This window comes from Tiliqua scincoides, chromosome 3 (genome assembly GCF_035046505.1).
Source record: "Tiliqua scincoides isolate rTilSci1 chromosome 3, rTilSci1.hap2, whole genome shotgun sequence".
NCBI lineage: Eukaryota > Metazoa > Chordata > Lepidosauria > Squamata > Scincidae > Tiliqua > Tiliqua scincoides.
Window position 1 is genome coordinate 34659632 of NC_089823.1, and position 22296 is coordinate 34681927.

Genomic DNA, 22296 nt, shown 5'->3' on the forward strand with positions numbered 1-22296 from the left:
TCTCTTCTCAGTTTCTTGATAGTGCACTGACGAAGAGCATGGGAAGTCTGTGAAGACACAGCCCTAGCTTTCTCTAAACTAGGAAATGAAATTGCCTAAAGGAATGTTGAGTGCTAAGAAGATTTCAGGAAACCGCCACTTTCTCCCCATTCTTACAGCTGGAAGGAAGAGGAAGCAGCTGTCCTCTATATCCAATTTGCATCAACAGAATATGTGTTGTTATAAGTGGAAATCTGATCTCTTTTGAAAGCCTTCTGTAAGGGAAAACCTATTGCTACTGTGGAATGAAAATATTAGCACCATAAATTGGACATAACATGGAAGCAGTTACTAAAGGCTTTTTTTTAATTCTGTGTTTCAAATCTGTATCTTTCTATGCAAGTTTGCTAACCTGCATTCCCAGTGCTGCCAGAATTTTGATATAAACGTGATTTATGAATTAGTATTAACACTAATAGATGCATATTGGATTATAATACACTGTAGCATTATAATTGTACAGTATGAGGAACAGTATGAGGAAAAATTTAATTTTGAATAAAGAAGGTAAAGGTTTCCCCTGCACTGTCATGTCCAACTCTAGAGGGCTGTGCTCATCTCCATCTCTAAGCCCAGCAAGCCAGTGTTGTCTAAAGACATCTTCTGTGGTCATGTGGCCAGCATGACTTGACACTGAAGTGCATGGAACTCTGTTACCTTCCAACCGAAGTGGTACCTATTTATCTACTTGCATTTACATGCTTTCGAACTGCTAGGTTGGCAGGAGCTGAGGCAAGTAACAGAAGCTCACCCTGTTCTGCAGCACTGGGGTCTCGAACTCCTGGGCTGCAGACGTTCCCGTGTCTTTAACTGCTCGGCTGCCACGCCTCATATTTTGAATATGATTCAAGAAATGCTTCAGATAACCTCAGCTTCCAAAGTTGTACCTTACATAGGGTGCAGGTTAGATTATGATCTTGAATCAACTGATTTTTTTTTTAAACAGCAACTTTTTCAGTTCCTGATTTGTTCATATGTTTGGAAGGGAATTCTGCCTATATGGGAAGCATTTAGCCCGGTGGTTCCTAAATTTACAGGTCTAACGCCCTGAAAAACCAGGAGTAAGTGGTGGTGACACAAGATTTCCCTGGTTTGAAACTCTCCTTTGGGTTCAGCTCAGTAGGTGCCCTTATGCTGTAGCCCATCTCCTTCCTCTCCACACTTCTTTTTCCAGTTGAAGAATGGGCAGCAGTGGAGGCAAGTGGACAGTGAAGGTGGGATGCCCTCTGTTTGGGTCAACCAACCCAGGCCCACTGGACCTACACCATGATGCTTCAGTTGCTTTGTTTGGGGTTTGTTTTATGGGGTTTTGTGCTTAAAAGATTTTGAGTCTTCAGCCAGAAGGTCAGGTAACTGCAAGAGGAACCAGGACCACTGCATGCTGTACAACTCACTAAATGAAGAGTGTTCTTTATAGGAGGTAGTGGTGTGACTTTTTTGTGATAATGGAACATTATCTAATGGAACACAGACTAATGGAACACTGCTTTCTGCACTTCTCATTTTGTCAATACAAAATCTGTGGCAAAAATGTAAAACTGAAAAATCATGCCACGATAGCAACCTATTGTGTTACCGGTGTGCTATAAGAACGAATTTTCGATGAGATGTATAATTTGTCGATGTACAAGAGGAATTCTTACACATACTTAAGTAGAGACAAACCATTAAGCACTTTAAATTTTTTTCCCTTACACTGTTGAATTCAATTCCAGAAGCAGAACTTCATTAGCAGTGGGATAGACGTTTTAAACTTGTACCATACATGCCAAATTGTATAAGCACAACTAGAAGAGGAGAGGGGAGAAGCAACAGTTGCTTTCTCTGTCAGTTGTGGAATGAGCAGACTAAGGTTTCTGTGGAAACTGGTATCTCCTACTGTGCTGTGTTCACTTCACCCTTGAGATTAGGGGTGTCAAATTTGTTTCATACAAAGGGCTGCAGTTAGCATTCATGCTGCCTGCTGAGGGCTGGAAGTGTCCTCATGAAGCAGGAAGTGACATCATTAATAAGCAGGTGATGGCAGAAATAAGCCCTTTTTCTCATAGAATATATTTTATCAAAAGATTGGATTCTTACTATTTTGTATTTGTGTAGTGCATTCTGAGTGTGCAAAGCATTTCACATATGTGATCTTGAGTTTATCTTTCCCACAACCTTTTAAGATAAGTAGTAGCCCTTTATTGCTGCTGAGCCAGAGGAGGAGTTCATGGGAAGAGGGAAAAAGCACCTGTGGGGGTCCTCAGCTTTCTCACCGCCAACAATAAATATTCTTGCTTCAGGTATACCTCTTCCTTGGTGGTGTTTATGTGGTGAACACCCCTGCATTTAGATTCCACTTTAAGTCCTTGATAAGGTGTAGCTCTCAGAAGCTCATGCCATTTGTTGAAGTCCAACTCCATGTATGCTAATTCCTTACTCCCAAGTAGATTTGCATGTGATTCCAGCCTTAGAGTAAGGCTCTATTTTATGTGTAAGGCACACATCCTTAAAGTGTGTAATGTGGCTGCAACAGACTTCCTACAACTACTTCTCTGGAACTTCATGTTGCTGGTTGGTTTTTCTATCTATGCTTCCTTTTAACTTTCACTTTAGATTAGCAATAATGAAATATCTGAGCCGAAAGGTCACTAAAGCTAAGGCAAGCTTCATTCTCTAAATAAGTTCAGGAGTCAGGCCATGTTCAGCAGCTTCATAGCTGGTTTGAGAGAGCCTAGTCTCATGAACTTACTGATACTAGCAAGTGCCACAATTGGCCATCTCTTTCTATTGCTATGAGACAGTGTGCAGAGATCTCACTACAGGAGCTAATGATTGCTTCCATCCACTGCACTTAAGCACAATTCAGTCCAGGCCCTGGATCAATCTTACCTATTCAGGCATGCTGACCAAATTACAGAAAAATATTTACCCATAATTTTGTTCATAAGAAAAGGAAAAATGTTATCAAGTTGTAAAATGGGTATATTGCATTCTTTCATGCTACATCTCTTATTTTGTGTGTAACATATACCTGTTCTTGTCTGTGTATAATACTATGCCTGACTACATGTGCTCTATAATTGGGAGGGTACTCCATTTTAAATTTGTAGCCTCATCAACTGAGAAGAAATGTGATGAGAGTGTCAGATGAGGATGGGAAAAACCTGGGTTCAAGCCCTCACTTAAGTCATGAAGCCCACTGGGTGGAGTTGAATCAGTTTCTGATCTCCTAGCCTAACCTACTTCATAATGTTGTTGTGAGGACAAAATGGGAAGAGTGGAGCCATGCAAGGTATTTTGAGCACCTTGTGGGAAATGCATAAATACAATTTGTGCAGCAAAAGACACTTCTGGCCTCCAACTCATCAGCAGCAGTGTGGAGTGTCTTCTCATGCCTGCATACAGGCCATCTTTAGGTGACAAAATAAGAGAAATGACCAAAAGTTTTCATCCAGGTATATTCCATGATGTTGGAAAGCATATGCTGTTGTGGCTTTTTAACCTATGAGACCAAAAGAAGCTTTTGCCACTACTTTTAATACCCTCCTTTCCTGGGCATTGGCCCAAATAAACCACCTGTTTCCTAATGTTTGGCCCTCACTAGGGAAGGTGCTGTAGGAAGAGGAAGTGACTGAGGCCAATTCAGCAATTGGTGATCTAATCTATAATCCTAACAGTATGAGGAGGTGGAGGAGGAAAAGAGCAATGACCCAAGCGTCACAAACACCACTATCCCTTGCAACACCAGCACAGAGAATGTATTTTCCTGCGGAAGTTGCAAGGCACAGAAGCAAGAATTATCTATGCCTCATGCACATCGACATCAATGGGAATTTATACCATGGCCTTTACCTGCAGATGTCTTCTTTTGCTGCTCTTGGGCTTGAGGGGACCTGGCCTGGAGAGTCTAATTGTGAAAGCAACTCAACTCAGAGAACATTTCATTGTTGCTCAGGTCACTAGCTGGAACTATAGAACCCAGCCTGCAGATCAATCCAGGTAACAAAATCTTGGGGTCTGTTATATGTCTGCCTTCTGAGATGATGATGATGATTGCCTTCACCCCAAAATGTGATGAAGGCATTTTACAGAAAATTAAAACAAACCAAGCAAAACAAAAAACTATCATTTAGGAAGGAGAGGAACAGGCTACTTGGTTAACCAAAGTTAATGTAAGTCTTAAATTAACTTCAGTGGGGATGAACAATCGCCTTAAGTCACAATGATTTTGAAATTTTTCTTCTTTTGTTGTTTTCTTAATTCAATATGCTTATATATTTTTTTAGTTTGGCTTTTTCATTTCCTGCTGGCTCATTTTTCCCCCACCATGAAAATTAGTCACAGAGGGTCCCTTCTTTCTGATGTTAGTTTTGTATGTGCAAAGCATTGTTTTAATGGGCATTCAAATGTCCAGTTCAGTCTCCCAAAAATGCTCCTCAGCAGTGCCATTCTTGAATTTGGAGCTTAACTGTATGTTTTATTTTATGATTTCTAATGTATGTGCTTTAAGGTGACATGGTTATAGTGATGGGAAGAAAACAACTGGAGAGGGGAGAGGTGAACCCCCAGCAAGGAGCTTCTATGTGCACGGTGACCAGGACAATAAATGAGGTGTCAACAGTTACAGTGATACAAGAGTAAACAGCAAGTGCTGGAAAAACAAAATGTAGAGGTTTTTGACAACTACTGGGATGCAGTTATACCACATTGGGAATTTATACTGGATGATGAAAGGAAAACTTTTTTAAAATCAATAAAGTGGTTCAGTTCAGGAAGACCTTAACCTCTTGATATTCTTGACGGGCACTCAACCCAAGTCCTCTTTGATTCCTCCTTGCCTACTCTTCCCATATACAAACTGTTGCCAAAAACCTCTAACTTTTTGTTTTCAGTTTCTCCAATATTTGCCCTTGATTCTTTGTACTAACTGCTGATGCATCATTTCCTGTGCTGGTCACCTTGCACCTCCTACAAGCCACTTGCTGAAGGTTAACCTCTGCCCTCTCCAACTGATTTTAAACATCCCTACAATGTTAATCTTTTCCTACCATTGCTTTTATCATGTCACCCCTTTATTTAAGTCCCTGCACTGGTGCACTTTTGCTTTCAAGGTTTCACTTTTAAAGCTCCACACCTCTGTGTCATCTTCCCTCACACCTTTCCTTGCTTCCTCCGTTCCACTCATACTCATCTCCCACTTTGTCATCTCTCTCTCTCTCTCTCTCTCTCTCTCTCTCTCTCTCCTTTCCTGATGTTGTACTGCTGTTGAGTTGCCAGCTGTTTTCCAGGCCAGGCTTCTGAACTTTTAGCATTTGCGTGACAGATGGTAAGCTACTGGCAGATGCTTTTCCTTTCTCTACATCTTCATGCTGGAAGTAAAATCTGTTTAATTCCTACTTGTTACACAGTTGTATAAGAGGCTTGTATACCATTGACCAGCCTACACTTTATGCTTAAGATTGACTTCCTTCTCCTCCTCCTCACGCCAGATTCATTCCTTCAGCAATGTATTTTCTTATCCTTACTAAACTTCCCTGTATCTGCTTCCTTCTTTGCCACTTTGAAGCTCTCCTTCCTCTTCTCCCCTCAGTGCTTCATCTCATCCCCCCACCTCCCATCCTTGTCCCCCTGCCATTCCTGTTTTGTGTGCAGAGCCTAGCACACTGGTGATACATACTGTAGAAGTAGGGGGGGGGGGTGTTATGTATTGTCAGTGTCAGCTTTTAGCATGTGGGGAGAGTTCTCCGTTCCAGACCCCAACCAGATTTACACAGGCAGCAGGCTGAGGGGGACAGAACAGGCTGTATCACCTATGCTGATGGTGATGGTGGAGATACCATTTTAGCACAGTTCTCTCCCTGCTATGGTATCCTGTAATACTGACACTACAAAGTAGAAAATGTGATGTGTTCCACTTGTTTTCCCACCGCATGTACAGCAGTATATAAAGGGTGTGTGTGGGGGGGGGGGAGAAAATGGAGACACACCTGAAGCTTTGTGGGACTGTACACTGGAGAGGAGGAGATGTGGAGCTGCTGGTTTTGGCAGCAATTATGCACCTCTGATCACACTCTTCTGCAGGCTTTGGTTAGATTAGTTTATAATGCAAATATAAAACTTATATTGGTGAGAACATTCATTCTTGACCCCATTACAGCAACAAATGAAGAGAGTGGCTGACTGTGTGAAATCCTGTGTGAAATCACACAAGTGCATCTTGTGTGAAAAAAATTTCATGACTTCCCCAAACCTTTCTTTGACTGGAAATCTCCACACACCCAAAAAAGCATGTTCCCTCTTTCCAGGTATCATAATGAACAATTGTTCTTACAGTTAGGATGTTTTGCTTAATATTTAACCAAAATTTTGTTCTGGTAGCTTCTACCCACTGATTCATTCTGACTTCAGAAAGGATAGTAAACAAAGGTTTCCTCTGGCCTCTGATGTCCTTGCAAATATTTGCAGCCATCAGCCTTGATTCTCCACTCTGTATACTAAATGGGGCAGTTCAGTCTTTTCCTGTAATTTGCCTGGTAGTCTGGATAAGAACATCAAGAGCATTCTGATGCACAAATGAAGCCTCTTCAGAGCTTGAGCTAATTCTTTGGTGGTTCTGGTTCTAGCTGGAAGTTGCAAGGCAAGCTTAGACCTGAGGGTCTTCCCTGAGACATTTAACTGAAGTCAATACAGGTGGAGCCTATTTATATGCCTGAGTTTTGTTCCCTGACCCATCCTGATTAAGAAATACGCATTGTGCTAAATTCCATAGAGTTACACAAATACGCTGCAGCCTGACACTTGGGGCTGGAAGGAAACTAAGGCAGCTGTTATCAATCCCCTCCCCTCCGCTCCCCCTCCTCCGCTCAGCCCTCAGCTCAGCTCCATGCTCAGCCCTCTCTGTTGCCAGCTGTCCCAGATTCTTTCACAGGTGGGATGCTGAGCTTTTAAGAGTCCAGTCCTATGCATTTCTATGCAGACATAAGCCCCATTGTAGTCAATGAGGCTTACTCCCAGGAAAGTGTGGATTGGATTGTAACCTGAGAGCCTAGTCTTATGTTTGCCTACTTAGAAGTAAGTCCCATTCTAGTCAATGGGGCTTACTCCCAGGAAAGTGTGGATCGGATTGTAGCCTAAATCTCATGCTTTGCTTGCTGGGAAAACTTGCTTGCTGGGCTGTTTTGTTCCAGCTGTTTTAGGCTGGAGCATGGAGAGCCTGCACCATCTCAGTCTGATGGGGGGGGGGGAATTCGACAAACACTCACTGGGTTTTTTAAAGCAATCCCCTCTGTTGCTACCACACCTGCCCCTGTGTGTGTATGTGTGTGTGAGAGTGAGAGTGAGAGTGAGAGTGAGTGTGCACTCCACCTTGCTGCATGTGCTCTGGCTACGGAGGTTTTCTGCCCCCCCTTCCCCTCTTCAGCCTCTCTGCTGCCTCAGGGGCTCCAGGAGTGTTACTGTTCCCTCTTCCATGGCTCCAGAGCTATTCCCTGCCTGTGCCAGGCGCAGCCTTTTTGCAGTGTTTTGGGCTGCCTGGAAACGGATTTGAGACAAATCCACAGATAAAAAATTTGTATAGGTTGCGCCTGTATTTTCATTTTTCCCATCAAGGTCCTGGATGAGATTGGCCAGAGCTTTGGAACTGAGGGTCAATATGTGAAACTCCCTGTACCAGGAGTAGCTTCCTCCTAGTCAGGTTCTGTCACCATATAAAAAATCTTTCTGTTACAGAAGGCATTTTTTTCTCAAACTTTCTGTATGTTCCATTTTTCATTGTTTTATTGCTTTGTATTGGATTGATTTGTTTGTAGCTGCTTTGAACATCTCCAGCTATGGAGTGGAAGAGCAGGATAACAATTTTAATATAAATAAAATACACTTAAGTAATATGCTGATGGCACCCAGCACTACATTTCATTCACTAAGCAGCCAGGAGCTATATTACCATTTTGAGGCAGTTTATAAATGGATGAGGTTGAGTAGGCTGAGCTTGAATCCACACAAGATTGGTGATGCTGGTGGACCAGAAAGAAGATGATCTAAGGAGGGTCTATTTTATCTGTGGTTGATAAGTTTATAGTTAGCCCATCAGAGTAAGTTCATCACATTGGAGTCCTCCTGGACCCAGTGCTGTGTTTGGAGGCACAGATAATGGCTGTGACCAAGGACACTTTTAAATTTTTTATATCTATTGTGTAAGCTACATCCCTATCTAGAGTAGAAGTACTATCAGGGTCAATCTGAGGCCTCCTAGCTTGTGAGAAAGTGCACCAAATGCCTCATAAAAGATAGAATCTCAAAACACATAGACGAACAGGCCTTGCTGAGGGAGAATCAGCATGGCTTCTGTAAGGATAAGTCTTGCCTCACAAACCTTTTAGAATTCTTTGAAAAGGTCAGCAGGCATGCGGATGTGGGAGAATCTGTGGACATTATATCCCTCACCAAAGGCTACTGAAAAAACTGTACAGTCAGGGAATTAGAGGACAGCTCCTCTCCTGGATTGAGACCTGGTTGAAGACCAGGAAACAGAGAGCGGGTGTCAGTAGGCAATTTTCACAATGGAGAGAGGTGAAAAGCAGTGTGCCCCAAGGATCTGTCCTGGGACCGGTGCTTTTCAACCTCTTCATAAATGACCTGGAGACAGGGGTGAGCAGTGAGGTGGCTAAGTTTGCAGATGACACCAAACTTTTCTGAGTGGTGAAGACCAGAAGTGATTGTGAGGAGCTCCAGAAGGATCTCTCCAAACTGGCAGAATGGGCAGCAAAATGGCAGATGCGTTTCAATGTAAGCATAAAGTCATGCACATTAGGGCAAAAAATCAAAACTTCACATATAGACTAATGGGTTCTGAGCTGTCTGTGACAGATCAGGAGAGAGATCTTGGGGTGGTGGTGGACAGGTTGATGAAAGTGTCGACCCAATGTGCGGCGGCAGTGAAGAAGGCCAATTCTATGCTTGGGATCATTAGAAAAGGTATTGAGAACAAAATGGTTAATATTATAATGCCGTTGTACAAATTGATGGTAAGGCCACACCTGGAGTATTGTGTCCAGTTCTGGTCGCCGCATCTCAAAAAAGACATAGTGGAAATGGAAAAGGTGCAAAAGAGAGCGACTAAGATGATTACTAGGCTGGGGCACCTTCCTTATGAGGAAAGGCTACAGCATTTGGGCCTCTTCAGCCTAGAAAAGAGCCACCTGAGGGGTGACATGATTGAGACATACAAAATTATGAATGGGAAGGATTATGTGGATAGAGAGATGCTCTTTACACTCTCACATAACACCAGAACCAGGGGACATCCACTAAAATTGAGTGTTGGGAGGGTTAGGACAGACAAAAGAAAATATTTCTTTACTCAGCATGTGGTCAGTCTGTGGAACTCCTTGCCACAGGATGTGGTGATGGCATCTGGCCTGGATGCCTTTAAAAGGGGATTGGACAAGTTTCTGGAGGAAAAATCCATTGTGGGTTACAAGACATGAGGTGTATCTGCAACCTCCTGATTTTAGAAATGGTCTATGTCAGAATACCAGATGCAAGGGAGGGCACCAGGATGCAGGTCTCTTGTTATCTGGTGTGCTCCCTGGGGCATTTGGTGGGCCGCTGTGAGATACAGGAATGGCCTGATCCAGTGGGGCTGTTCTTATGTTCATTCTCATTACTGGAAAAAGAAGGACAGAACAGAAGTGTGGAGGAGTGAAGGAAGGTGAACTAGAGTATCACACTTGAGCCCACCACTCCCCTCCCCAGTTCTGTTTTGTCCCCCCTCTTTTTTTCTTTTCAGGCAGTGGAGGCAAGTGGGCAGACAGAAGTGGGCACCTTCTGCCAATGTGCTGCCTGTGGAGTTGGCCTCTTAGGACTGAGACCTCCTAGCTTGTGAGAAAGTGCACCAAATGCTGCCCTCCCTTTGAAGTATTACCTCTATGAATTGAGGACTATTGCAATGTATCGTTCATGGGGCATGTCTTGAGATACTTGGAAAGCTTCGCCTGGTGCAAAACAGTTCTGCCAGCTATCTGCAGGTGGGAGCATACAACCCGTCCCACTATGGTCACACTGATCCAAGGAGTCCATTTTAGCTTTACAGCTCTTCAGACCACAAAGTGGTCTCATTGTTCCTCATTTGCATCATCTCTTTCTACACTATAAAGTTATTTTATGTGTTTACATTTATTTCTATTCTAGATCTCCAAATTCAGAACCTCTATTTCAGAAAATTATCTACAGAGAATATGAAGCAGATTTCAGAAATGAAAAACCAATCAATGCTTTATCAGGTAGGAACAGCATTATTTTCAGAAGGTGATCAAGCCTTTGAATAATCTCCATGTGCTAATGAATTTGCAAGAGCTAAACAAATGCATTTATTTAGCTATTTATTTTTGTACAGTTTGATCCCACTTTTCACACAAAAATGGTCTCCCAAATGACTCACATTAATTAAAATTAAATACCCAGTGCAGGTAATGGGGTACTGTACATCAACGAGAATAAGATACCAGTGTCTTATTTTAGGTGTACCAAGTGAAAGATGGACAAGAGAGAGAGAAAAAGGTAAAGGTAGAATAGGAGTCGGATTTACAGGAGCAGAAGGAAGGAGGATGAGTTATAAACAGGCATTTACATCTGACTGAGGCATGTCTCTTTCCCTTGCTGTTCTGCTCTTATTTGGAGGGAGAAAATTTATTCCATCCAATAGTCTTCCCCTAGGGGCAACTGACCACTAAAGAAGAGCTTCCACAGGTCAGATACTCCCCAAAACCTGAGCATTACGAGGAAGTACCTGGTCATGTCACAAGATTGCCAACCCTGGAAAATTGGGAGAAAAAAGTCTGGCGTGGAACAGAGTACTGTGGCAACTCCAATATGGCCCCAATATGTTGTTGGCTGTCTGCCTGAGAGCAAAAGGAAAATGCTGGAGAAATTGGGTCATTTTAGGCAAAACAGCAGCTCTAGTTACTTTTTGCAGGGAGCAGGGAACTAAGGGCCCAATCCTATCCAATTTTCCAGCAGTGGGGCAGCCACAATGCAGCCCCAAGGTAAGGGAACAAATGTTCCCATCCCTTAAGGAGGCCTCTGTGACTGCCTCCCCACCACAGGATGCAGTGCATGCCCCATTGGCACAGCTGCACTGGCAGTGGAAAATTGGATAGGATTGGGGCCTAAGATCCCTACAACTGCTCATTCATTCCCTGGTTGCTGGCTGGGGCTAGTGCTGTGGGTGCCTTCCTTGGAGAGATGGCTTTTTTGCCCTTGGTTAGTGAAAGACAATTCAAAGGGTGCAAAGTGACCATGGCCATTCTTCATACTAGCATGGCAACCAGTCGGCAGATACCAATCAAAATTTTCAATGGAGGCTGATGATTTCCAAGATCTTAAGACCACTCCACACTTTCTCAGAAAAGTGACTTTCCATTGTCCAAAACACATATCTGTGGCAAACACTACAACGTGTGGAGGGGAATGGCCCTTAGCTTTAGAGTTTCTCAGAAAGGAGACTTTTCCATTGTCCAAAACATGTCTCCATGGCAACCACTAAACATGCCCTTAGCTTTAGAATTAGTCATATGTGGTAAATAAAGTCCATGAGTTTTAACACACTGGTGCTCAAAGTTGCAATCCACCATAGAGACAAAAAAGGCTCATTCCCCCTTAAGAGGAGTGACCCAGGAATGGATGCCCCAGCAGCATTGCAGCAATCATGGTACCACAAGCACCCAGAGGCTTGTCTCCCAACATGGGGGAGGTCTGCAAGTCTCGGAGAGGGTCTGGGAGGCCCGCAGCTCCTTCTGTGGGTCTCCCTCAAGTGATTTACTGCTCCGATCTGCAGGTGAGAGTAACTTCTGGTTCACAGGGAGACGCTTGGGGTAAAGTGCCTGGGTAAAGAGGGAACTGCGGGCCTCCCAGACCCTCTCTGAGGCTTGCTGACCTCCCCAGGTAGGGAGTCAAACCTCTGGGTGCCCGCAGCACCGCAGTCACTGCTGCACTGCCAGGGTACCCTTTCCTGGGTCACTTTCCTTTAGGGGGAGTGGCCCATTTTTTGTCCCTATGGTAGGTCATGACCCACTAATTTGAGCACCAGTGGTTTAACATATTGCCAAACAGATGGAACTTTGGCTTCCTCTTTTCACCTCTACTTTGTTTCTGAATTTCCTGCATGCATGATCTCCTTGAAGTTTCACAGCGGTGTGTGAGTGCAGAGGAGTATTTGTAAGTGCTTCCATAAAAATCATCACATCCCATTTGTTGCAAGGCTTGGTGCGTGGAGAAGTGTGAGTGAGAAGCGGCAGTACCTTTTGCAAATCAACTCCCTCTGAAACAGCTGTTTCATAAAATACAGTTTCAGTGGGGAAAGGGGAGTTGCAACACACATGACCCTGTCACACCCCAGTGTGTCTTTTCTTTTTAGATGATAGGCTGATAGAGTAAAATAGAATGAATAATGACAGGTCATAATGGTAGCTTTTAACAGTTGGAAAAAAAACCCAAAAAGTTTTGCAGTTCAATCCTAAATGTGTTTACTCAGAAGTAAGTTTCACTGAGCTAAATAGGACTTAGGGCCCCATCCTATCCAACTTGCCAGCACTGATGCAGGTGCAATGCAACCCCAAGATAAGGGAATGTGATTGTCCCCTTACCTCAGGATGCAGCACTTGTAGCACTCAGGACGCAGTGAATGCCCTGTTGGCATGACTGCATCAGCACTGGAAAGTTGGATAGAATCAGGCCCTTGAGAGGCTCCGATCCTATCCAGATTTCCAGCACCAATGCAGCTGTGCCAATAGGGCGTTCACTGTGTCCTATGGTAGGGGGGGTAGTCACTGAGGACTCCTCAAGGTAAGGGAACGTTTGTTCCCTTATCTTGGGGTTGCATTGCACCTGCATCAAGTGCTGCATCCTGAGGTAAGGGGACAGTCACAGAGGCCTCCTCAAGGTAAGGGAATGTTTGTTCCCTTACCTTAGAGCTGCATTGTGGATACATCAGTGCTGGAAAGCTGGTTAGGATTGGGCTCTTGAGTCTGTTTAGGACTGCAGCTTTATGGCCCAATCCTATGCCCACCTTATGGTGGTGGAATTTGTGATCCGCCACCATAAGGCCCAGGCCGACAGTGCAATAACTGCTCCATTGCTTATTGAGCTGCAACTGCCAATGCAATTGTCCTCAGCTGCTGCTGGTAAGTCAGGAGTCGATTGGGCAGAGAGCAGGCTATGCCAGGGGTGGGCAGGGGAGGATCTCTGTGGCAGCTGCACACACTGAGATTCTGTCCTTCACTTTGGTCATTTGAATGAATGTGTATAGCACATATAGGCAGAACCTGATGCCATTATGCTTCTCCCCCCATGATCATTCTACCTGGTTAGGACATCTGTCTGGGGTTTTTGTCAATCTGGTTTATTTTCAGGCACCCAGCCTGGTCTGCTAAAGAAAAAGAGCTTGCTACACTACCAACAACCAATTTGTTGTACTTCTTAAGCATGTTGTTTAAAACACCTGAACCTATCACACAACAAATATTCAAAGGGTGAACAAGGTTCCCATTTCATCCATCCTACCTGATGCAGTGATGAACTGTGTTCATGAAGTGACCTTGGGCAAATCACTGCTTCCCTCCATCTGGCCAATTTATTTTACAGCATTAAAATGCCAGGTCCAGCTTGATGGAGAAAGGGCAATATGTGTGTGTGTGTGTGTGTGTGTGTGTGTGTGTGTATGTAGCAAATAAAGCTCTATTTTGAAGAATGGTGGTGTATCCTAATAGCAAAATTTGCAAGTTTCTCCTTTTTTGTTTTTGATACCTATGTTATAAACCTAGTCCTACTCAGGAGAAAACAAGTCTCCTTTGTCAAAGAATTACTGTTTTGTATATTCAAGTTTTCTCCTTTCAGGACTTCTGGGGCCAACACTACGTGCTGAAGTAGGAGACAAACTCATAGTTCATTTTAAGAACTTGGCAAACAAACCACTGAGCATTCATCCGCAAGGCATAGCATATAACAAACAGTCAGAGGGTAAGTGCTATGAAAATGTTTAGATATCCTGGTTATTTGCCACTTCAGTAGATCTAAAGCACTGGTTCCCAATCCATGGTCTGGGGACAACCCTGAGAAGGGGTTCGCAAAGTCTCAGGAAAAAAACAAGCTTTTGATCACTTCCAGCATCTCACTGAGCGAGCACTCCCTCAGGGACCACCAGAGAGGGCAGAGAACTGACCATCTGCACCTGGCAGCAAAAGCATCAAACCACAAATCTTCCCAATAAATAATAAATATTTAATAAATTTTTGCTAATTACAGGCGGCCTTCGTTATCCGTGGGTTTGGTACCTGTGGATTTCTTCATCCATGGGTCCCTGAACCCATGGTGCGAGCCAACCTGAAGCCTCTGGAGGCAAGGGGAGCTATGCTCCTCTCACCTCTGGAAGCTCTTCTGAAGGCTGCAGAGTCCATGTGCGTCTGCCTGAGGAGGCGCAAACGTGTTGCACTGGCCCAAGTCAAGGGCTGGATTGTGCCCACAGCTACCTAATTTCACAAAGTTTAGGTTAACATGGTGACTCTGGTGACACAATCCAACTCAGGCAAAACAGCAAAGAACTTGGCTAAGTGCTTCAGTATTGTAAGCTTCCCACACCCTGACAAGACCATGAATCAACTTTTAGTCAATTCATATTTTCCAGTAATGGGAGGATAAAATGTTTTTAGTCACCATCCTCATCCTCACAATCTAAAAGGGGAATTGAGACTTGGAGGAGTGAAAGGGCAGGAACTCTTTCTCTGCTTGACTTGAAGCCCTCCCCCAATACAGCTTTTCTTCTGCAGGGTGCAGGGTTTAGGGAGTGCATTTTCTCCTTGAAACCCTGTTGGAAGAAAAGCCATTTGGGGATGATCTGGAGCAGTGAAATAGTAGGCCAAGAAGAGTTCTCCAGCCATTTCTCCCCTTTCAATTCCCTCCTGCTGAAGCAGCCATTTTCAACCATTGCTCCGTGGCACACTGGTGTGCCGCAAATGGTCCCCAGGTGTGCCGTGGGAATTTGGGAGAGGGTCATTTATTAGTAGGGCCATTGGGGGATGTGAGCCCCCCCCCCCCCCCCCGTTGACAGCACAGTGTGCCTTGTCAATTGTCAAAAAACTGCTGGTGTGCTTTGACCAGTGCCTTGCCAGTGTGCTGTGAGATGAAAAAGGTTGAAAATCACTGTGCTGAAGCATCATGAAAAAAAAGGCACTGGGCGCATGTGATATTTGTTTATCAATAATAAATTCTTACAATTTCCTCTCTCTGTTCTGATTTCTGCTACTGAAGGTTCCTCATATTCTGACAGGACATCGCCTGTGGAAAAACTGGATGATGCTGTGCCTTCAGGCCAAATGTACACATATGTGTGGGAGATCACTGAAGAAAGTGGGCCTAGAAAGGCAGATCCTCCCTGCCTCACCTATGCCTACTACTCCCATGTAAACATGGTGCAGGACTTTAATTCTGGCCTTATTGGTGCCTTGCTGATATGTAAAAAAGGTAATACAGTAAAGAAATTGTGGGAAAGACATTAGAAAGTAAAAACTTAAAGTATGTTTCCAAGCAAAGGAACTTACTGCAGTCATTGTTTGCGTCTTTTTTGATTAACAGCTTTATTTTTTGCTGATGTCTGAAATATCCTATTCTTCTTTTCAGGAAGCTTGAATGAAAATGGGACACAGAAGTTGTTTGACAGGGAATACGTGTTGATGTTTGCTGTGTTTGATGAAAGCAAAAGCTGGAAAAAAGATACCTCCCTCATGTACGCAATTAATGGTTATGCTAATGGAACACTACCAGGTACTACATATGCTTGTGTAACATGTATCAAGAACAAATCCCCATAGTTACAAAGACTGGCTCATACACCTGCTTTTCCTACTTCTACTAACTTGTGCGAAATGAGATTTATGCACCTTCATTAGTTCTAGTGATCATGGAAGTCAAGGTCTTGCCAGAGAGGGGATCCAGAAGTCCCTGATTTGCACATTGAGCTGAAACTCACATTGCACTCCTTTCTTTGCTTTCTAATGATTGAACTATGCACACGCATCACTATGCACAACATTGGGGTTTATACACTTTACTGCAAACCACACTATGTGGATCAGTCATGGTGGTGTATTTATTTTTTTACATTTTATACTGTTCTTCATCGAAGGAGCTCAGGGTAGACTAGTGTCTATAATTCCTTCCGTCCTTATGTCCTCACAACAACCCTGTGAGGTAGGTTAGGCTGAGAGATAGCGACTAGCTCAAGGTCACCAAGGAAGCTTCATGGCTGAGCAAGGCTTTGATCCTGAATCTCCCAGGCCCAAGTCCATCGCCCAAACCACTACACCAGTGGTTCCCAAACTGGTGCGTCATGACCCACCAGCCAGGGAAGCACTTCTCCCTGCCCCTTTCAAGAGATGGGGAAGGGGGGAAGGCAGCAACACGATCCCCAGGGTCACACTGCTGCCGAGGATAGGAAAGTTTTTTTAAAGTAGATTCATATTCTGGATAGTTAGAATCAAATCAGAGGGCCAAACTGACATATCAAAAATGTGGGTTGTGAGAATATGAGCTGAACTTGACATGAAGTGGTCATGGGGTTTTCTTTACATGAACCCAGTTTGCAGTTCAATTTGCATGTAAAAGTGCCAAATTAAATTCTTAATTTAATCTGAATGCTTTAAGAACATGGGATTGCCTTGCTAAATCAGCTCAAGATCCATCTAACTCAGCATACTGTTTCTAGCATGAACTAGCCAAATGCAAACTCACAAGCATGCATGAAAGTCATCATCATTCAATGCTGTTTGTCTCTAGCATCTAGTAATCATAAGTATATTGTCTCTAAAGAAATATTTAACTTTAGAGATTTCATTGAGCTATAACATGGCTAATAGCCATTACTAGATCTCTCCTGCTTGAAATATACATATCTTCTGAGTTTAGTTGTAATGACTGTATTTTGGGTACTGAAGAATGAAGCTGTAAATATGAGCTGAGCTGGATATCTGACTAAGCAAAAGAGAATGATTTTAATCACCTGCCCTACACCACTGATCCCTTTCATGTGCATTCTCAGAATACCAATTTGCTTCTGTCAATTGGCTTTGACCATTTAGAATTGTAAATAATTTCCTTTTGGTGAGGTGGATACCTCAGTACCCTGGGGTACTGAGTCTCAAGGCTGTTATTTGTTATTGTCATTTGATAATAATTACGTTTTTGTGAAAATAATAGGTAACCACTGTAGGCTGTTAGAAACAGCTCAGAGCAAAATGATATAAACCACACAAGCCTTATTGCCAATAATAATTTGAATCTTTACTGCAGTAAAGGGAGTGATCCAGACAACAATGCTAGTTACGACCAGCTCCTTGAAGCTACAACAGAGTACATAATTTATAGTCCTTTTCCGGTCAAAATCCCTACCCCGTTCATCACTGACTGAATTACTAGGGGGTTACTTTCTTACCCAACCACCTACAACATATTAGTCTTTGATGTTCCCCCACTCTATACATGCATCCCATGTACATGCAAAAGAGTGTATTAACTATGTAAGGCATGTCAGTTACTATTAATGTGCTAACTAAGCATGCACTTTAAAGTGTGAACTTTTACCATTCTTTACTGGAAGTGCAGCCTATTTATCCATGGATTTTTTATCTGCAGATTTCTCTCAACTCGAATGGGGTGGGGGAACCAAAAGTCACACACACCTCTGCCCTGCACTGGCCTCTGCTCCGTTTCCAGACAGCCCAAAACACTGCAAAAAGGCTCTGCCTCGCCCAGGCAGGGAAATAGCCCTGGAAGAGGTTCCCCTTGTAAAGGAACAGTAACACTCCTGGAGCCCCTGAGCCAGCAAAGAGGCTGAAGAGGGAAAGGGGGGGGGGCTGAAAATCTCTGTAGCCAGAACACGCGCAGCAAGGTGGAGCTCACTTACTCACTCTCACTCACACAGGGACAGGTGTGGTAGCAACAGAGGGGATTGCTTTAACAAACCCAGGGAGTGTTTGCCAAATTCCTCCCCCATTGCGATGGTGCAGGCAATCACAGACACAAGCAACCCCCCCCCCCCCAATGGTGCAGGCTATCACAGACACAAGCAAGCCTTCCCACCAAGCAAAGCATGAGATATAGCCTACAATCCTTTCCACACTTTCCTGGGACTAAGCCCCATTGACTGGAATGGGGCTTATTTCTGAGTAGAAATGCATAGGGCTGGACTCTTAAAAGATCAGCATCCCATGTGAAAGAAGCCAGGCAGCTGGGAGGGCTGAGAATTGAGGGGAGGGGATTGATAACAGCTGCCTTAGTTTCCTTCCATCAGGAAGTGTCAGGCTGCAGTGTACTTGCATATCCCTATGGAATTTAGCACAGCATGTTTTTTGTTAATTGCACCGAGTCATGGAATGGAACTAATGCAGATAAATAGGCTCCACCTGTACTTTGTTTACATTTAGGTTTAATTGGGTGGCATTTGAAGCATCTAACTTTATCTAGTCTTCCCTATCCCTTAACTATATTTTCAGTCTCTCAGTGCTCTGTTTACATAAAGAATATTTGCAATGCCAACCATCTCTAAGAGTAATAGCTTTGGCCAAGCTAAGTGCTTTCTAACTTAAGGCTACAGGTTCTGCTTCAAATCATAAGTCATAAATTCCATATTATGAATTCTATCTCTCTCAAGGCCATCTGTTAAAGAAAAGAGAAAGACTCCATGAATAAGGTCCTTCTACTTCATTCCACCCTGGGTGATTTAAAAAAAAAAGGAATCATATTTGGCTTGCAATTGCACTGCTTTCTTCAACAAACACTTTGTGATTTTTTTTTAAAGACTGTTCAACAACACTCTGATCCTGCTGTTCTTTTTTCAGATGTTCAGGCCTGTGCTTATGAACACATAAGCTGGCATTTGATAGGGATGAGCTCTACACCAGAGATCTTCTCCATTCATTTCAATGGACAAACTCTGGAGCAAAACCGCCAGAGAATATCAACGGTCAGCCTTGTGGGAGGTGCATCTGCAACAGCAAACATGACCGTGAGCCAGACGGGAAAGTGGCTGATATCTTCTCTGGTCCAAAAGCATCTGCAAGGCAAGGCAATCGTTATTTTGCAAGCATTTATGCAGACAAGGCTTTTTCTCTTATAAGGAAACGTACAGAATTCCCAAAATCATCTTAGGGTGCAATCCTAAACAACTTTCCAGCTCTGAGATAGCTGTGCCAATGTGGCATGCACGGCACCCTGCAGTGGGGAGGCAGTCAAGGGAGCCTCCTCAAGGTAAGGGCATGCTTGTTACCTTACCTTGTGCCTGCATTGTGGCTAGCTCAGTGCTGGAGAGTTGGTTAGGATTGCACCCACAGCTGTGAAAGAAGCACTAGGAGAAAAGAATAACACATAGGTTAAAACTGCAGTTTGCAAAGTGACCATAGAGCAATAAGAAATATCTGCAACTACAATCATGTTTTTTGTGGGTTGGTGGCATGAGCCAACCTGAAATATGATCCTGTGTGTGCTGGTGCCGAACTATAAATGGCCCATCATCAGCAGGGAACCCTTGTGTGAAGTACTGGGCTGGCCTTGCCTAGAACGGTAGCAAATGCTTCATGGATTACTTTCTAGTGGACTTGATGGAAGGACTGTGAACGCCAGATGGACAGAAGAAAGATTGACGTCTTTTGTAGGCCTCTTTGAGTATTTAAAATTTAAAATGAACACCTTAATTTTCATCTGGCCGGTCTGAAAGATAGCATGACACTTTCTCATTCTGTTTCTTAACAGTCATTTTCTTTCTTCTGCCTTGTGTTTTCAAATTAGCTGGAATGTATGGTTATCTCAACATAGAAGACTGTGGAAATACAGACACCTTAACAAGTAAATTAAGACTAAAAGAACAGCGAATGATTAATAACTGGGATTATTTCATAGCTGCAGAAGAAATTGTTTGGGATTATGCACCAGAAATTCCTGAGAACATTGATCGGTAAGACAGTATTTTGGCTGAGAGTTGTAGTGAGCCTGGCTCTCATGATTTTACACTCACTTACTTGGAAATGAGTTTGATTGAGCTTAGTGGGACTTACTTTTGAGTAAATATGCATAGGAGTATGCTGTTAAAACATTGCAACTCTGCCCTGCTTAATTAATTTCAGGCCTTGGCTCTGCATTAGAAACATGGTCTGTAGTCCCCCTACCTTCAGGAGCAAGCAGTGCAGTCTACATTCTTGGTTCTTTAAATCTCCATATCTCTATGGAAAGGAAAAAATACTCCTTCTCTGTGAGACAAGGAAAACAAAGTAGGGACAGAAGTATTGGATACTTAGGAAATGTCCCAGGTATGGCAGAACTGCGTATAACTACTGAAACTTTCTTTCTTTCTTTCTTTCTTTCTTTCTTTCTTTCTTTCTTTCTTTCTTTCTTTCTTTCTTTCTTTCTTTCTTTCAAGCTCTTATCAGTTCAGTTTCTCCATAAATGCTGTGGTTCTGCTATGCTGAATGAGTACAATAAATTGAACTTGATGTCATTTTTGTTTTGAGATTGACGGTTTGCGTTGTTTTAATGTACCTCTTGTGCAAGAGTGACACAACCCAGAATGTCCCAGACAAAATTCATCTGGAACAGGCCAGAAGAGATACCCAATAACTCAGGATTGTACAAATAATAATGAGAAGTTTTAGGGATGCATGAGAACAATATTTTGGAAATACTTGTGCAGTATTGCTGTTTTATTAAACCTTCCCAGTCAGTGTGTTTTTAACAGAGATGGGGATGACCTGTCCTAAGGCATCAAACAAAGTCACACTCGCACACTAGGTGGAAGCGACAGAATGAGCTGCAAAACTTATCCAGACTCTCCATTTTGAGACCCATTCCAAACTGAAATGGCTTTACAAAAAATGGGGGGGCTGGAATGCCAGCTTCCCAGCAGCTTGGTAACATGTACAGAACTCTTTTTGCTTCTCTATACATATGCTCACATGAAAGATTTTGCACAACCCTGTCTTTGTGGTTTCTTCAGATTACCACAGTGCATATAAATCATTTTGTTTTATGGAGTAAAAAGATTTGTTTTCAGCTACAGAGGCTTTTATGGTTTTTGGGAGCACATCTCCCTACAGAGTAGATTTTACTGAGGCCTACTTTATGTTTTCTTTCCTTGTCTTTAAAGAGAATATAGAGTTCAGCATCTGGACAGTTTTTCAAATATCATTGGCAAGAAGTATAAAAAAGCTGTCTTCAAGCAGTATAAAGATGCCACCTTCAGCAAACGTGCAGAAATCACTCGTCCCAAAGAAGTTGGAATTCTTGGACCTGTTATCAGAGCTGAAGTCATGGATACGGTTACGGTAAGTGATAAGGATCAAATTAAGAGACTTTTAAATGTACGTATTGCAATATTCTGCTAGTGCTTTCAGGTATAATAGTAGGGCTTCTATTTGATATACTGTTGGGTAACCAGAATTACTCATTATTCATATTTACTATATGTCTCTAGTGTAGCTCTATGTTGATATAAGCCCAGTGCTTTTTTTGTAAATAAAAAGGTGCAGGAACTAACAACTTATTTATTTATTTATTTATTTATTTATTTATTTATTAATAAACCATTTTTTATTGGAGAAATAAAATATTTTTTATGTGCTTCCCCCCTAAAGATGAACTTACTTCTGAGTAGACATGCATAGGATTGGGCTGTCAATCTCCACATCCCCTTCCCCCTAGCTACTTTTTCTACACATGGGGAAAAATACTGTACAGGTGCACTTGTAGCGTGTAGTATGTAGTGTGGCACTACTTCGCGGAGAGGAAGCAGTGAATGGATTCCGAAAAATGGCTTACATGAGTTCCATGTAATAAAATTACTCTAAGCAACTGTGGGAGTAAGGACAAAAAAGGAAGTCTTACACGAGAGGGGTCCTTAGGTGCACACAGAAACAGCTACGTTTGCAAACAAGCGATTAAATATGGTTTAATTCAGGTGTCAGAATACTCTGTGTCTTTGGGAAGGCACTTGGCATGCAATTGCATGTTCTCTGCTGCCCTGAGCAGCTGCTGTGCATTGCTGGAGAGGAGCTGCAAATGCTGGCTGGCGGAGGGCATGCTTGTAGGGGAAGGATGAGGAGGATCTCTGGCAAGGCTGGGCAGCACGTTGTACACACAGAGAATCCCTTTTCACCTGCCCTTAGCATGTGAAAACGGTGCAGATATATATCTGTCAGGATTAAGAGCCCAATCCTAGGTATGTCTACTCTGAAGTAACTC

The 22296-nt window shown here is 43.1% G+C and overlaps 1 protein-coding gene across 1 annotated transcript in view; it reads left to right on the top strand.

The window, feature by feature from the left end:
* Nucleotides 1–3847: 3847 nt before the first annotated feature.
* The window catches only part of F5 (coagulation factor V), a 45494-nt gene continuing 27045 nt past the window's right edge, over nt 3848–22296 (top strand). The window contains exons 1-8 of the mRNA XM_066621262.1: nt 3848–4020; nt 10210–10301; nt 13912–14034; nt 15322–15534; nt 15691–15834; nt 18906–19127; nt 19852–20017; nt 21203–21380. Coding sequence (XP_066477359.1) covers nt 3848–4020; nt 10210–10301; nt 13912–14034; nt 15322–15534; nt 15691–15834; nt 18906–19127; nt 19852–20017; nt 21203–21380 — 1311 coding nt within the window. The remainder of the gene's footprint in view (nt 4021–10209; nt 10302–13911; nt 14035–15321; nt 15535–15690; nt 15835–18905; nt 19128–19851; nt 20018–21202; nt 21381–22296) is intronic.